Source organism: Bos grunniens, chromosome 24, assembly GCF_055505025.1.
Source record: "Bos grunniens cultivar Pamir isolate PY7600 chromosome 24, Bosgru_T2T1.0, whole genome shotgun sequence".
Classification (NCBI taxonomy): domain Eukaryota; kingdom Metazoa; phylum Chordata; class Mammalia; order Artiodactyla; family Bovidae; genus Bos; species Bos grunniens.
In genome coordinates this window covers 34,767,232-34,783,057 of record NC_141188.1, presented here as the reverse complement: position 1 = coordinate 34,783,057, position 15,826 = coordinate 34,767,232, and the positions used below count along the sequence as shown (strand labels likewise).

At 40.9% G+C, this 15,826-nt stretch overlaps 1 protein-coding gene and 1 pseudogene across 24 annotated transcripts in view; one reads left to right on the top strand and one right to left on the bottom strand.

The window, feature by feature from the left end:
* Positions 1-15,826, bottom strand: part of SLC35D4 (solute carrier family 35 member D4) — a 120,525-nt gene that overhangs the window by 87,735 nt on the left and 16,964 nt on the right. For 21 of the 24 annotated variants that reach the window (XR_015153807.1, XR_015153810.1, XR_015153814.1 and 18 more), the window contains one exon: positions 2,901-2,982. Coding sequence is in view for 13 of the 24 variants with exons in the window: in XM_086372977.1 (XP_086229103.1) it covers positions 2,901-2,982 (82 nt within the window). In the remaining 11 variants the exon portion in view is untranslated. Of the gene's footprint in view, positions 1-2,900; positions 2,983-3,370; positions 3,509-3,608; positions 3,698-15,826 lie in introns of those variants that run through there. The other 3 variants (XM_086372981.1, XM_086372978.1, XM_086372982.1) reach the window with 3 other exon arrangements.
* On the top strand, positions 1,385-1,775 carry LOC147346031 (dynein light chain 1, cytoplasmic pseudogene; annotated as a pseudogene).

Sequence of the window (15,826 nt, the reverse complement as noted above, 5' to 3'; positions counted from 1 at the left end):
ATTACCAGTACTAATTCTCAACCACTATTTTGCAACCTCGGAGTTGTCCTAACAACACTATCATTATCCAGACAGACAGATTTTGTTTGTTTTTGAGAGCTACCATAACACGTTTTCCTATCTGACTTCTAAGGACCCAGCACAACAATAAACTTTACATTAAAAAACAATATTGTTTTGGAACTTCCCTGGCGGTCTAGTGGTTAAGATTCCATGCTTCCAATACAGGAGGGCGCAGATTCAACTCCTGGGAGAGGACTAAGATCCCACATGCAACACAGCATGGCCAAAAAAAAAAAAACCTAAATTATTTGGAGAAGCATCATGGCTTAGGTAGTGATGACCGCTCCCAACAAGTCTGAACCTCTTCAGCCTCTCCCCCAGGAGACCATCGCAGTTGGCCAACCCTCTGATCCTTGGCAGGCTTCCCTGGTAGCTTAGCTGGTAAAGAATCTGCCTACAATGCAGGAGATTCTGGTTCAATTCTTGAGTTGAGAAGATGCCCTGGAGGAGGGATAGGCTACCCACTCCAGTATTCTTGGGCTTCCCTGGTGGCTGGTGGTTTAGATGGTAAAGAAAGTGAAAGTCGCTTAGTCATGTCTAACTCTTTGCGACCCCATGGAATTCTGCAGGCCAGAATACTGGAGTAGGCAGCTATTCCCTTCTCCAGGGGATCTTCCCAACCCAGGGATCAAACCCAGGTCTCCTGCATTGCAGACAGATTCTTTACTAGCTGAACCACCAGGGAAGCCCAAGGTTCAATCCCTGGGTTGGGAAGATCCCTTGGAGGAGGGCATTGCAACCCACTCCAGTATTCTTGCCTGGAGAATCCCCATGGACAGAGGAGCCTTGTGGGTTTCGTCCATAGGATCAAAAAGTGTTGGACACAACTGAGCGACTAAGCATACACACCGTTCCTTGGTAACCATGTGTGATTGAAAGGCCAGGATCAAAAATGCCAATATGAGGACTTCCCTGGTGGTCCAGTGGCTAAGACTCCACGCTCCCAATGCAGAGGCCCAGGATCAGGGAGCTAGATTCCACATGCCAAACTTAAAGAGTTCGCATGATGGTGATTTAGTTGCTAAGTGGTGTCTGGCTCTTGCAACCCCATGGAGTGTAGCCCAACAGGCTCCTCTGTCCATGGGATTCTCCAGGCAAGAATACTGGAGCAGGTTACCATTTTCTTCTCCAGGGGATCTTCCTGATCCAGGGACTGAACTCGAGTCTCCTGCATTGCAGGCAGATTCTTTACTGAATGAACCACCAGGGAAGCCCTAAGAGTTCGCATACCGCAACTAAAGATCCCAGATGCTGAAACTAAGACCCTGCACAGCCCAATAAATAAATATTTTTTTTAAATAATCATTTTTTAAATGCTGATATGCCAGAGGAGATGCAATCGGACTTAGCGGAGTGTGCTACTCAGGCATTGGAGAAATATAATACAGAGAAGGACATTGCTGCCCAGATCACAGAGTCTGACAAGAAGTACAACCCCACCCGGCAGAGCATCACGGGGAGGAACTTTGCTGGTTATGTGACACATGAAACCAAACACTTCATTGACTTCCACCTGGACCAAGGGGCCACTTTCTGGTTCAAATCTGGTTTAAAGCATGGACTGGGCCACATACCCAGTGATCCATCCAAAAACAAGGACTGCAGCCTAAATTTCAAATACCAGAGACTGAAATCTTCAGTCTTGCTTAAGGGAACACCTCGATCTCTGAACCTTTATTGTGTTGTTTTGCTCAGAACATTCTCTGTACTAGTTTGTTGCGGTTATACTGCAATTAGCAAAATAGCTTACATCTGTATTTATTTTCTATTCCATACCTCTCTGCCCCATGTTTTTTCTCCTCAAAATCCATTCCTTTATAGAAATAAATCTGTTGGAGAAGTATGCATTTAAAACAGAAAACTAAATTGTGTGAAAAGTTTGCATTTTTCCAACATTAGAATACAATCATTTTCTGATAGATAAAAACAGCAATTAGGGGATTAAAAAGGGAAGAGGCCTTAATACCGTTCCTGATTTTTAAGCCACATTTTGACTCCCTGGTCAATAGTGATATTTGTGGGCTCTCTTTTGGTGGCATAATAAATTTCTGGAGTTCCACATACTATATAATGTAACTGGAAGGAATCTGTTCCTCACAGTAGCCTCCTTTGAGGAGCTCAATTCTTGGGGCTGGGTGGGAGGACAGAATGAACACTTGTTTCACTAGGGTCCACGTGTCGTGGGCATCAATTTCATGCCAGGCATGTGCACCCACGAGTAAGCCCAGTGCGCTCAGGCGGCATTACTGATGGGCGGGGTCATGGTCCCTGGAAGTAAGGAGCAGACTGAGCCCACCCTCCCTGCTCCCAAGGACAGCCTGCATCCACACAGAGCAGGCTCCACAAATAGCCCTACTCTGTCTTTCTGGTCTCCACCTGCATCACTCTATTTTGTAACACAAGTCTGTCTTCCCTGTTACGTGTGTATATGTGTGTTAGTCCCTCAGTAGTGTCTGACTATGATCCCACGGACTGTAGCCCGCCAGGCTCCTCTGTCCATGGGATCTCCCAGGCAGGAATACTGATGTGGGTTGCCATTTCCTTCTCCAGGGGATATTCCTGACTCTGGGATCGAACCCAGGTCTCCTGCATTGCAGGCAGATTCTTTACCATCTGAGCTATAGGGAAGTCCCTTCCCTGTTACATGGTTCCCTTCAAGTCAGGAAGAGGGGGTAAAAGGCTCCACATTGGCCTCAGCCCCAAGACTAGTTCTCCAATCTAGCTGTACCATCATTAAAGCTGATTCTCTATCCACTATTGATCCGAGGTGCAACCAGTTAAAAGGCAAAGAGGAAGTTGAGAAAAGGACTGTCCCCCTCAAAGCCTCTCACGCTTACCAGTCTGGATAGCGCTCTGGAACCGGCATAGATGATACCCACAAATAGCACCGAAGCAGGAAGCCACGTCAAAACATCAGATCTGGAAAAGAGGGAAAAGGCCATCATATTTCTGTCCGAAAGACCTCCCTGGAAGATATGACCCTCCCATACGCCAAATACAGCACCCGTGGTCGTCTAAGCATCCCCAGGTGACTGGTGAAGCCCGACACGGTCTGTATCATCAAGCAGGGTGGAGGCTGACCAAAGCATTCTGCCTACAGCCCATCACTCAGCCAATGATGTGGCATTACTGGCCCCACAATCAGCCACAGACAAGCTGGAGATAGAAAAAGGCTTCCTGCAGGTTGGGAGACAGAACAGACCTGATTTTTTTTAAAGACCAGGGAACATTATTCTTTGAAATTTAAGTAGTCAGATGCTTTGAACCCATACCAAATTCCTTTTAATTTTTTTAAAAAGCTATTTACCTAGCAAAGGGCTTCCCTGATGGCTCAGTAGGTAAAGAATGTGCCTGCGATGCGGGACACATAAGAGATGCAAGTTCAATCCCTGGGTTGGGAAGATCCCCTGGAGGAAGAAAATGGCAATCCACTCCAGTATTCTTGCCTGAAAAATCCCATGGACAGAGAAGCCTGGCAGGCTACAGTCTATGGGGTCACAAAAAGTCAGACACGACTGAGCTACTAAGCACACACACACACCTACCAAGGGACCAAACGGCTCCATCAAACCACGAAAGGAGCCACAGTGTTAAAGGGTGGAATTGAAACGAGTGCTTGAACTTGAGCTGGGTGGCCAGGTGCTGAGCCTCAACAGTTAACCTGGGATACCAGTTCAAGAAATCTCTAAGGACTTCTCAAGGGCACATTTCTTCAGTTACATTGTGGCCACACCAAGAACTGTGTTTTCAACTCAGCTGAGGGTCTTGCTCTCCTCAAGAAAAGCTAAATCCCAGGCTTTACATAGAGCACACATCACTGAGGGTGCAACTTGCTTTCCCCATTAGTTACAAATGCATTCAGTTTGCTAATGCAAGTTCCCAGAGTCATTCTAATAATAAATATGAATTAATGAAAGCATTCCTGCAGGATATAACATAATAATCCCAAGTAACTCAATGAACTGCTCTCCTCAGATGGTGCTTGTTCAAGAAATGGTCTTTGTTAATTGGATTAACATGAGCAGGGACTCTATCTATCATCAGATCTGCTTTTTACACAACCTCCCAGAGAATGCAGCATGAAAATGCTTTTAGTCTCAAATAAGGCCTTCAAACCCTACCTTCTGTACACATTCATTCAGCCAAAACTCATAGCAACTGACAAGGTGCTCACAGCAGAGTTAATATTACCAGCATCACTGCTGACATTGTTTGAGCCTTCCTACAAACCAGGCCCTGTGCTAAATACTTTCTATGCTGTTATCATTTTTTAAATCTGCACAACAGGGACTTCCCTGGCGGTCCATCAGTTGGGAGTCTGCCTTTCAGTGCAGGGGACATGGGTTCAAACCCTGGTTGAGGAATTATGATCCTACATGCTGTGCGGTGTGGCCAAAATAAATAAATAAACAAAAACAAAACAGTATTGACTGTTCAGCTTGAAAATACCACCAACATTTTTAGGGAGGTGGTCCTAAGATGGCGGAGGAATAGGACGGGGAGACCACTTTCTCCCCCACAAATTCATCAAAAGAACATTTGAACGCTGAGAAAATTCCACAAAACAACTTCTAAATGCCGGCAGAGGACATCAGGCACCCAGAAAAGCAGCCCATTGTCTTCGAAAGGAGATGTTTTATCAATGGTGCTGTATAGATGGAGACGTCTTGAGGCTACTGTAAAAATAAGACTGAAAACCAGAAGCAGGAGGGTTAAGTCCAAATCCTGAGAACACCAGAGAACTCTTGACTCCAGGGAACATTAATCAACAGGAGCTCATCAAACGCCTCCATACCTACATTGAAACCAAACACCACCCAAGGGCCAACAAGTTCCAGAGCAAGACATAACACGCAAATTCTCCAGCAACACAGGAACATAGCCCTGAGCTTCAATATACAGGCTGACCAAAGTCACTCCAAACCCACTGACATCTCATAACTCATTACTGGCCACCTCATTGCACTCCAGAGAGAAGAAATCCAGCTTCACCCACCAGAACACCGACACAAGCTTCCCTAACCAGGAAACCTTGATAAGTCACCCACACAACCCCACCCACAGCAAGGAAACTCCACAAAAAAGAGAACTCCACAAACTGCCAGAATACACAAAGGCCACCCCAAACACAGCAATATAAACGAGATGAAGAGACAGAGGAATACCCAGCAGGTAAAGGAACAGGATAAATGTCCACCAAACCAAACAAAAGAGGAAGAGATAGGGAATCTACCTGACAAAGAATTCCGAATAATGATAGTGAAAATGATCCAAAATGTTGAAAACAAAATGGAATCATAGATAAATAGCCTGGAGACAAGGATTGAGAAGATGCAAGAAAGGTTTAACAAGGACCTAGAAGAAATAAAAAAGAGTCAATATATAATGAATAATGTAATAAATGATATAAAAAACACTCTGGAGGGAACAAATAGTAGAATAAAGGAGGAAGAAGATAGGATTAGTGAGGTAGAAGATAGAATGGTAGAAATAAATGAATCAGAGAGGAAAAAAGAAAAACGAATTAAAAGAAATAAGGACAATCTCAGAGACCTCTGGGACAATGTTAAACGCCCCAACATTCGAATCATAGGAGTCCCAGAAGAAGACAAAAAGAAAGACCATGAGAAAATACTTGAGGAGATAATAGCTGAAAACTTCCCTAAAATGGGGAAGGAAATAATCACCCAAGTCCAAGAAACCCAGAGAGTCCCAAACAGGATAAACCCAAGGCGAAACACCCCAAGACACATATTAATCAAATTAACAAAGATCTAACACAAGGAATAAATATTAAAAGCAGCAAGGGAAAAACAACAAATAACACACAAGGGGATTCCCATAAGGCTAACAGCTGATCTTTCAAAGAAACTCTTCAGGCCAGGAGGGAATGGCAGGACATACTTAAAGTGATGAAAGAAAATAACCTACAGCCCAGATTACTGTACCCAGCAAGGATCTCATTCAAATATTAAGGAGAAATCAAAAGCTTTACAGACAAGCAAAAGCTGAGAGAATTCAGCACCACCAAACCACCTCTCCAGCAAATGCTAAAGGATCTTCTCTAGACAGGAAACACAAAAAGGGTGTATAAACTCGAACCCAAAACAATAAAGTAAATGGCAGCGGGATCATACTTATCAATAATTACCTTAAACGTAAATGGGTTGAATGCCCCAACCAAAAGACAAAGACTGGCTGAATGGATACAAAAACAAGACCCCTACATATGTTGTCTACAAGAGACCCACCTCAAAACAGGGGACACATACAGACTGAAAGTGAAGGGCTGGAAAAAGATATTCCACGCAAATAGAGACCAAAAGCAGGAGTAGCAATACTCATATCAGATAAAATAGACTTTAAAACAAAGGCTGTGAAAAGAGACAAAGAAGGACACTACATAATGATCAAAGGATCAATCCCAGAAGAAGATATAACAATTATAAATATATACGCACCCAACATAGGAGCACCACAATATGTAAGACAAATGCTAACAAGTATGAAAGGGGAAATTAACAATAACACGATAATAGTGGGAGACTTTAATACCCCACTCAAAACTGTGGATAGATCAACTAAACAGAAAATTAACAAGGAAACACAAACTTTAAACGATCCAATAGACAAGTTAGACCTAATTGATATCTATAGGACATTTCATCCCAAAACAATGAATTTCACCTTTTTCTCAAGCGCACACGGAACTTTCTCCAGGATAGATCACATCCTGGGCTATAAATCTAGCCTTGGTAAATTCAAAAAAATTGAAATAATTCCAAGCATCTTTTCTGACCACAATGCAGTAAGATTAGATCTCAATTACAGGAGAAAAACTATTAAAAATTCCAACATATGGAGGCTGAACAACACACTGCTGAATAACCAACAAATCACAGAAGAAATCAAATAAGAAATCAAAATATGCAAAGAAATGAATGAAAATGAAAACACAACAACCCCAAACCTGTGGAACAGTGTAAAAGCAGTGCTAAGGGGAAGGTTCATAGCAATACAGGCATACCTCAAGAAACAAGAAAAAAGTCAAAAGTTATAACCTAACTCTACACCTAAAGCAACTAGAAAAGGAAGAAATGAAGAACCCCAGGGTTAGTAGAAGGACAGAAACCTTAAAAATTAGGGCAGAAATAAATGCAAAAGAAACAAAAGAGACCATAGCAAAAATCAACAAAGCCAAAAGCTGGTTCTTTGAGGGGATAAACAAAACTGACAAACCATTAGCCAGACTCATCAAGAAACAAAGGGAGAAAAATCAAATCAATAAAATTAGAAATGAAAATGGAGAGATCACAACAGACAACACAGAAATACAAAGGATCATAAGAGACTACTATCAGCAATTATATGCCAATAAAATGGAAAACTTGGAAGAAATGGAAAAATTCTTAGAAAAGTACAACTTTCCAAAACCGAACCAGGAAGAAATAGAAAATCTTAACAGACCCATCACAAGCACGGAAATTGAAACTGTAATCAGAAATCTTCCAGCAAACAAAAGTCCAGGTCCAGACGGCTTCGCAGCTGAATTCTACCAAAAATTTAGAGAAGAGCTAACACCTATCCTACCCAAACTCTTCCAGAAAATTGCAGAGGAAGGTAAACTTCCAAACTCATTCTATGAGGCCACCATCACCCTAATACCAAAACCTGACAAAGATGCCACAAAAAAAGAAAACTACAGGCCAATATCATTGATGAACATAGATGCAAAAATCCTTAACAAAATTCTAGCAATCAGAATCCAACAACACATTAAAAAGATCATACATCATGACCAAGTGGTCTTTATCCCAGGGATGCAAGGATTCTTCAATATTCACAAATCAATCAATGTAATACACCACATTAACAAATTGAAAAATAAAAGCCATATGATTATCTCAATACATGCAGAGAAAGCCTTTGACAAAATTCAACATCCATTTATGATAAACACCCTCCAAAAAGCAGGAATAGAAGGAACATACCTCAATATAATAAAAGCTATATATGACAAACCCATAGCAAACATTATCCTCAAGGTGAAAAATTGAAAGCATTTCCCCTAAAGTCAGGAACAAGACAAGGGTGCCCACTTTCACCACTACTATTCAACATAGTTTTGGAAGTTTTGGCCACAGCAATCAGAGCAGAAAAAGAAATAAAAGGAATCCAAATTGGAAAAGAAGAAGTAAAACTCTCACTGTTTGTAGATGACATGATCCTCTACATAGAAAACCCTAAAGACTCCACCAGAAAATTACTAGAGCTAATCAATGAATATAGTAAAGTTGCAGGATATAAAATCAACACACAGAAATCCCTTGCATTCCTCTACACTAATAATGAGAAAACAGAAAGAGAAACTAAGGAAACAATTCCATTCACCATTGCAATGAAAAGAATAAAATACTTAGGAATATATCTACCTAAAGAAACAAAAGACCTATATATAGAAAACTATAAAACACTGGTGAAAGAAATCAAAGAGGACACTAATCAGTTCAGTTCAGTCTCTCAGTTGTGTCCGACCGACTCTTTGCGACCCCATGAATTGCAGCACACCAGGCCTCCCTGTCCATCATCAACTCCTGGAGTTCACTCAGACTCACGTCCATCGAGTCGGTGATGCCATCCAGCCATCTCATCCTCTGTCATCCCCTTCTCCTCCTGCCCCCAATCCCTCCCAGCATCAGAGTCTTTTCCAATGAGTCAACTCTTCACATGAGGTGGCCAAAGTACTGGAGTTTCAGCTTTAGCATCATTCCTTCCAAAAACATCCAGGGCTGATCTCCTTCAGAATGGACTGGTTGGATCTCCTTGCAGTCCAAGGGACTCTCAAGAGTCTTCTCCAACACCACAGTCCAAAAGCATCAGTTCTTCGGTGCTCAGCTTTCTTCACAGTCCAACTCTCACATCCATACATGACCACTGGAAAAACCATAGCCTTGACTAGACGGACCTTTGTTGGCAAAGTAATGTTTCTGCTTTTCAATATGCTATCTAGGTTGATCATAACTTTTCTTCCAAGGAGTAAGAGTCTTTTAATTTCATGGCCGCAGTCACCATCTGCAGTGATTTTGGACACTAATAGATGGAGAAATATACTGTGTTCACGGATCGGAAGAATCAAGATAGTGAAATGAGTATACTACCCAAAGCAATCTATAGATTCAATGCAATCCCTATCAAGCTACCAACGGTATTTTTCACAGAGCTAGAACAAATAATTTCACAATTTGTATGGAAATACAAAAAACCTCGAATAGTCAAAGCAATCCTGAGAAAGAAGAATGGAACTGGAGGAATCAACCTGCCTGACTTCAGGCTCTACTACAAAGCCACAGTCATCAAGACAGTATGGTACTGGCACAAAGACAGAAATATAGATCAATGGAACAAAATAGAAAGCCTAGAGATAAATCCATGCACCTATGGACACCTTATCTTTGACAAAGGAGGCAAGAATATACAATGGAGAAAAGACAATCTCTTTAACAAGTGATGCTGGGAAAAATGGTCAACCACTTGTAAAAGAATGAAACTAGAACACTTTCTAACACAAAAACAAACTCAAAATGGATTAAAGATCTAAATGTAAGACCAGAAACTATAAAACTCCTAGAGGAGAACACAGGCAAAACGCTCTCTGACATAAATCACAGGAGGATCCCCTATGACCCACCTCCCAGAATACTGGAAATAAAAGCAAAAATAAACAAATGGGACCTAATTAAAAGCTTCTGCACAACAAAGGAAACTATAAGCAAGGTGAAAAGACAGCCTTCAGAATGGGAGAAAATAATAGCAAATGAAGCTACTGACAAAGAATTAATCTCAAAAATATACAAGCAACTCCTGCAGTTCAATTCCAGAAAAATAAATGACCCAATTAAAAAACGGGCCAAAGAACTAAACAGACATTTCTCAAAGAAGACATACAGATGGCTAACAAACACATGAAAAGATGCTCAACATCACTCATTATCAGAGAAACGCAAATCAAAACCACTATGAGGTACCATTTCACACCAGTCAGAATGGCTGCAATCCAAAAGTCTACAAGCAATAAATGCTGGAGAGGGTGTGGAGAAAAGGGAACCCTCTTACACTGTTGGTGGGAATGCAAACTAGTACAGCCACTATGGAGAACAGTGTGGAGATTCCTTAAAAAACTAGAAATTGAACTGCTATACGACCCAGCAATCCCACTGCTGGGAATATACCCTGAGGAAACCAGAACTGAAAGAAACACGTGTACCCCAATGTTCATCGCAGCACTGTTTATAATAGCCAGGACATGGAAGAAAGCTAGATGTCCATCAGCAGACAAATGGATAAGAAAGCTGTGGTACATATACACAATGGAGTATTACTCAGCCATTAAAAAGAATACATTTCAATCGGTTCTAATGAGGTGAATGAAACTGGAGCCTATTATACAGAGTGAAGTAAGCCAGAAAGAAAAACACCAATACAGTATACTAATGCATATATAGAGAATTTAGAAAGATGATAATGTTAACTCTGTATGCAAGACAGCAAAAGAGATGCAGATGTATAGAACAGTCTTTTGGACTCTGTGGGAGAGGGCAAGGGTGGGATAATTTGGGAGAATGGCATTGAAACATGTATAATATCATATGTGAAATGAATCGCCAGTCCAGTTTTGATGTATGATACAGGATGCTTGGGGCTGGTGCACTGGGATGACCCAGAGGGATGGTATGGGGAGGGAGGTGGGAGGGGGATTCAGGATGGGGAACACATGTACACCCGTGGCGGATTCATGTTGATGTATGGCAAAACCAATACAATTAGCCTCCAATTAAAATAAATAAATTTATATTAAAAAAATAAAAAATAAATGAAATGGAAAAAATTTAAAAAAAAAAGAAAATACCACCAACATTTTTAAAATGTGTATTTTTTTAAAAAAGAGAAAGTTTAGGCAAAATTAGAAGATATGTACAAATAAACATTTTTTTCTGCATAAAAACTGTTAGCAGATTCTGAAAAGCAACTGGGACCTCTGGAAAGTTAAGGCTGTACTGCAAAGCTTTGAAACACAAAAAATGAGGGAAAATCTCTCAATTGTAGCAAAGTCTTTACAGCCAGAAATTTGTCATCCCAAGTGAAGCCATCTTAGACTTTCAGACTCCAGAAGTGTAAGATAATAAATTTGTGTTATTTTTAAGCCAAAAAAAAAAAAATCTATCTCTGTGAGTACTTTAAGTATGGAGCATGGCATAAGGTCTAACTAAATTTTCCTCCATATCTTACAACTAGAGTAGAATTTTTTTCTCTCAATAAAACATGTTTCTTTTTGTTGTTAAAAAAAAAAAAAGAAAGGGGACTTCCCTGGTGGTCATGTGGTTCAGACTTCACCATCCAATGCAGGGGGTGCCAATTAGACCCCTGGTTGGGGAGCTAAGATCCTACATGCCTTGTTGGCAAAGATCCAAAAAACGTACCACAGAAACAATATTGTAAGAAATTCAATAAAGACTTTAAAAAAAAAAAAAAAGAAAGGACTTCAACCAGAAAAAAATATACACAGGCTGCTTCAGGAATTCTAATTTGGATCTCTGGCTTCCAGAGTTTTCACAACTGTGAGTGGGATCTCACAATATGGAGGGGTCAGACCTTTCAACAGCTACTGGGGCAGATAAAATTCAGGACAACTGAACCTTCCATGATCTTCCAGGCAGTGTGTACACAAGGTGAAGACGTGAGCTGCAAGGGTGGTGTTTCTTAGCATTTTTGTCGTCTCTTGAAGCAGTTCTTTAAAAGCCTTTCTTCAGGGAGAAAGGAAACTATAATTTTGACACCCTAGTTAGCTCAGCTAAAACTGAGGATTCTTTTCTCAGAAGATACAGCAGTAAGTGATGGAAATCGTATCTAGTTCTGGGCACTGGAGACTATAATCTTATATGGTCACATGGTTGCCCAAATCTTGGAAATTATGATTAACTCTCTTCACTTCCAAGGACTGTTCCAGCAGTCAGCTAACTTTAACCAACAGCTCTAAAAGATGGACAGATTTCACTCACATTTCTGGGTGGGCTGTGCCCTGTCTTCTAGGTCAGGGCATCTAGGACAGGGGCTATCCAGGGGTCATAGAGGTCATCTAGGGGTGGGGGCAGGAAGGATGCACAAATACAGAGCAGGGGGTTGTATGTAATAGAAAGAATATGGTCAGGCAAACCTTCCTACTTAGCAAATCTATATTCCAACTCTGATGCTAGTTGGTTTTTACCCCAACTCTAAAGCTGATTTGCAGTGAAAGCTCACTTTTTTCATTTATAAAACAGGGATAATAATGCTCAGAAGGCTACTGAGATGATTAGCTAAGAGAATGAATAAGCAGCACTCGGGGCAAAGCATGGCATGTTAAAAAACTATTCAATAAATGTTCTGCTTCTGGGTTTTCATACACAACTTCAAGGACAGACACCACTAGGAAAGATTGAGAGATCTGCCTATATAAAATGGCCAAAAATATTATGAAGAAAATGAAAAGATGATTAACAAACCAGGAAAAATATAGGCAACGCATAAAACCGGTTGGAGTTTAATATGCTTGATGTAGGATGAGTGTTTATAAATCAATGACAGAAAAACCAACTCCCCTAAAGAAAAAAGAAAAATAGTCAAATGACAAAAATAGGTAATTTTCTCTCTCCTGCTTCTGTGTGTGTCTCTCTCTCATACCCACATACACACAAGAAATACAAATGGCCAATAAACATACAAAAAATTATTCAACATCCATTATACTACAAGAATTTTAAAATAAAACAATGATATACTGGACTTTCCTGGTGATACAGTGGGCAGGAATCCGCTTGCCAGTGCAGGGGACGTGGGTTTGATCCCTGGTTCTTAGGGAGCAACTAAGCCCGTGTGCCGCAGCGACTGCTGAGACTACATGCGGTAATTAGTGAAGCCCGCCTAGTTAGAGCCTGTGCTCTGCAGCAAGAGAAGCACTACAGTGAGAAGCCCATGCACTGCAACTAGAGTAGCCTCTGCTCTTTGCAACTAGAGAAAGCCCAAGTGTAGCCACAAAGACCCGGCAGAGCTAAAAATAAATAAATAATTAATTTAAAAAACCTAAGCCAATCTTTTGAAAAATAATGATGTACCAAGTTTTGTCCAAGAAACTAGCAGTTTTTAAAAAATGATATGTAATGGGGAGGGAGGTGGGAGGGGGGTTCAGGATGGGGAACACATGCACACCTATGGCGGATTCATGTCAAAGTATGACAAAAACAATACAATATTGTAAAGTAATTAGCCTCCAATTAAAATAAATAAATTTATATTTAAAAAATGATATGTAATATAGTGGGTCATAAAATTAATGCCTTCATATACTGCTGTGAGATATGTGTGAGTGTGTTAGTTGCTCAGTCGTGTCCAACTCTTTGCACTCCCATGGACTGTAACCTGCCAGGCTCCTCTGTCCATGGGATGGATTCTCCAGGCAGTAATACTGGAGTGAGTTGCCATTTTCTTCTCCAGGGGATCTTCCCAACCCAGGGATTGAACCTGGGTCTCCTACATCACAGGCGGATTCTTTACCATCTAAGCCATCAGGGAATCTAAATTGGTATTTTTCTGGAGGCTATGTACTTTATTATTTATTATTGCTGTTGATTAAGTACTTAAAGATATCTATGATGATGTTTCCACTGATAAGTGGAGTAAAACTGCATTGACCTCACTGTTGATCATCAAATATTCTTCAGCCTGTAGCCCTCACCCTCCAGATACCTGCATGGTTCACTCTTTCATGTACTCAGATCTCTACTCAAAAGTCATCTTATCCCTGAATCCTTCTTACGCATGCCATACAAAATAACAACCATCACCCCACCACTGGCCCACACTCAGGCATACACACATACACACTATCCACTTATCCAGCTCCATTTTTCTCTACACCTATCACATCATCCATTTACATTTCATTTGTTTCTTGTCTGTCTACCTCCATTAGAACATAGCAAGGGTTTTTGTTTGTTCTATTCCTTGTTTATCCCATACATCTAAAACAATATCTAGCTTATACAACAGATGCTCAAATATTTGCTGAATGAATCGCCATGAATTATTTTTGTAACTTAAAAAAAAAGTTTTCCCTGCTCTTGCTAGTTAGGTACAAAGCAACAAGATACATCAGGAAACTGCAGTCATGACCCTAATTCACATTTCTTCCTCTGTTTTTCTCAAGCCCTTCAGAGACTTTGCTCTGAACAGAATTGTTGGTGCTTACAGCTACTCAGTTTCCAAGGACAGGGATGAAAGCGAAAAATTCCTATATCTTGTCATCTGCCTCTCTAAAATGGCCCCAATGGAGGAGCTGTAACAATTTCAAATTCAATAAACATTTACAACAATCATGTTGGAACCTACAACCGTAACAACAAAAAACTGCATTAAAAAGCAAACATGTTTTTCTTCAATAGACAAGAACTTAGAAACTTGGAATAGAGGCAGTTATTTTGTTTTCTATGATAATTTAATCTCTTTTTCTTATTAAAAAATGGTGCCTTCCATGTTAGAAAATTTTGAAAACACAGATTATCAAGAAAAACATTATAATTACAATTATAATTACTACCCAAAGACAACCACTGTTAATACCTTGTTTCATCTCTTTCCAAACAGTACCCATACGCACATATACAAATACTTCAACAAAAATTGGATCCAACTATACAGGTTGTTTTATAACCTGCTTAACACCTTCCCATGTCAAAAAGGTCATCCCCAACTCATTAATAATTATATCCTATGCTGGTGGGCTACAGTCCATAGGGTTGCAAAGAGTCAGACACAGCTGAGGGACTGAGCACACAAGCATATCCCATGCTACGGCTGAACATATAAGTTCAGCCTAGGTTTTTACTATTCTAACGCAGTAATTATCCTTGACTATATTCTCCTCTCATATTCATGATGTTCACAATATTCAGAATGCATTTCCTTAAGTGGAATTGCTGTTCAAAGATACATCTATTAAAGTTTGCAACTGGTTATATAATTGCCTTCCAAGGACCTATACTGATTTATTCTCTGCTATGAACTGCATGTTAATGTCCTCCCAAAATTCACATGTTGAAATTCTAACCCTTAGTGTGATGGAGGGAGGCAGGGTCCTTGGGAGGTAATCAGATCATCAGGGTGTGGCCCTCAAGATGGAATTAGTGCCCCTGTAAGAAGAGACACGAGAGCATGCCTCCTCTATTCTCTCTGCTTCATCAATCTCTCTCTCTCTGTTTCCTACACACACCACCACCATGTTAAGATACAGCAAGAAAGAGTTCATGCATGCATGTGCGCTCAGTTGTTAAGTTGTGTCTGACTCTTAGTGACCCCATGGACTGGAGCCTGCCAGATTCCTGTCCATGGGATTTCCCAGCCAAGAATATTGGAGTGGATTGCCATTCCTCCTCCAGGGGATCTTCCCAACCCAGGGGTTGAACCCGTGTCTCCTGCACTGGCAGGCAGATTCTTTACCACTGAGCCACCAGGGCAGCCCAATAAGAAAGCAAACATCTACAAACCCAGAAGATGCCTTCCCCAGAACCCAACCACACTGGCACCTTGATCCTGGACATCCCAGCCTCCAGAACTGTGAGAGATAAATGTCTAATGTCTGTTGTTTAAGCCCACGGTCTTTCAGGCTAGCAGCCTGAGCTGATGGAGATGCTCCTTGGCAGCTCCAACACTGCGTGATTCCAAGACACTCAAC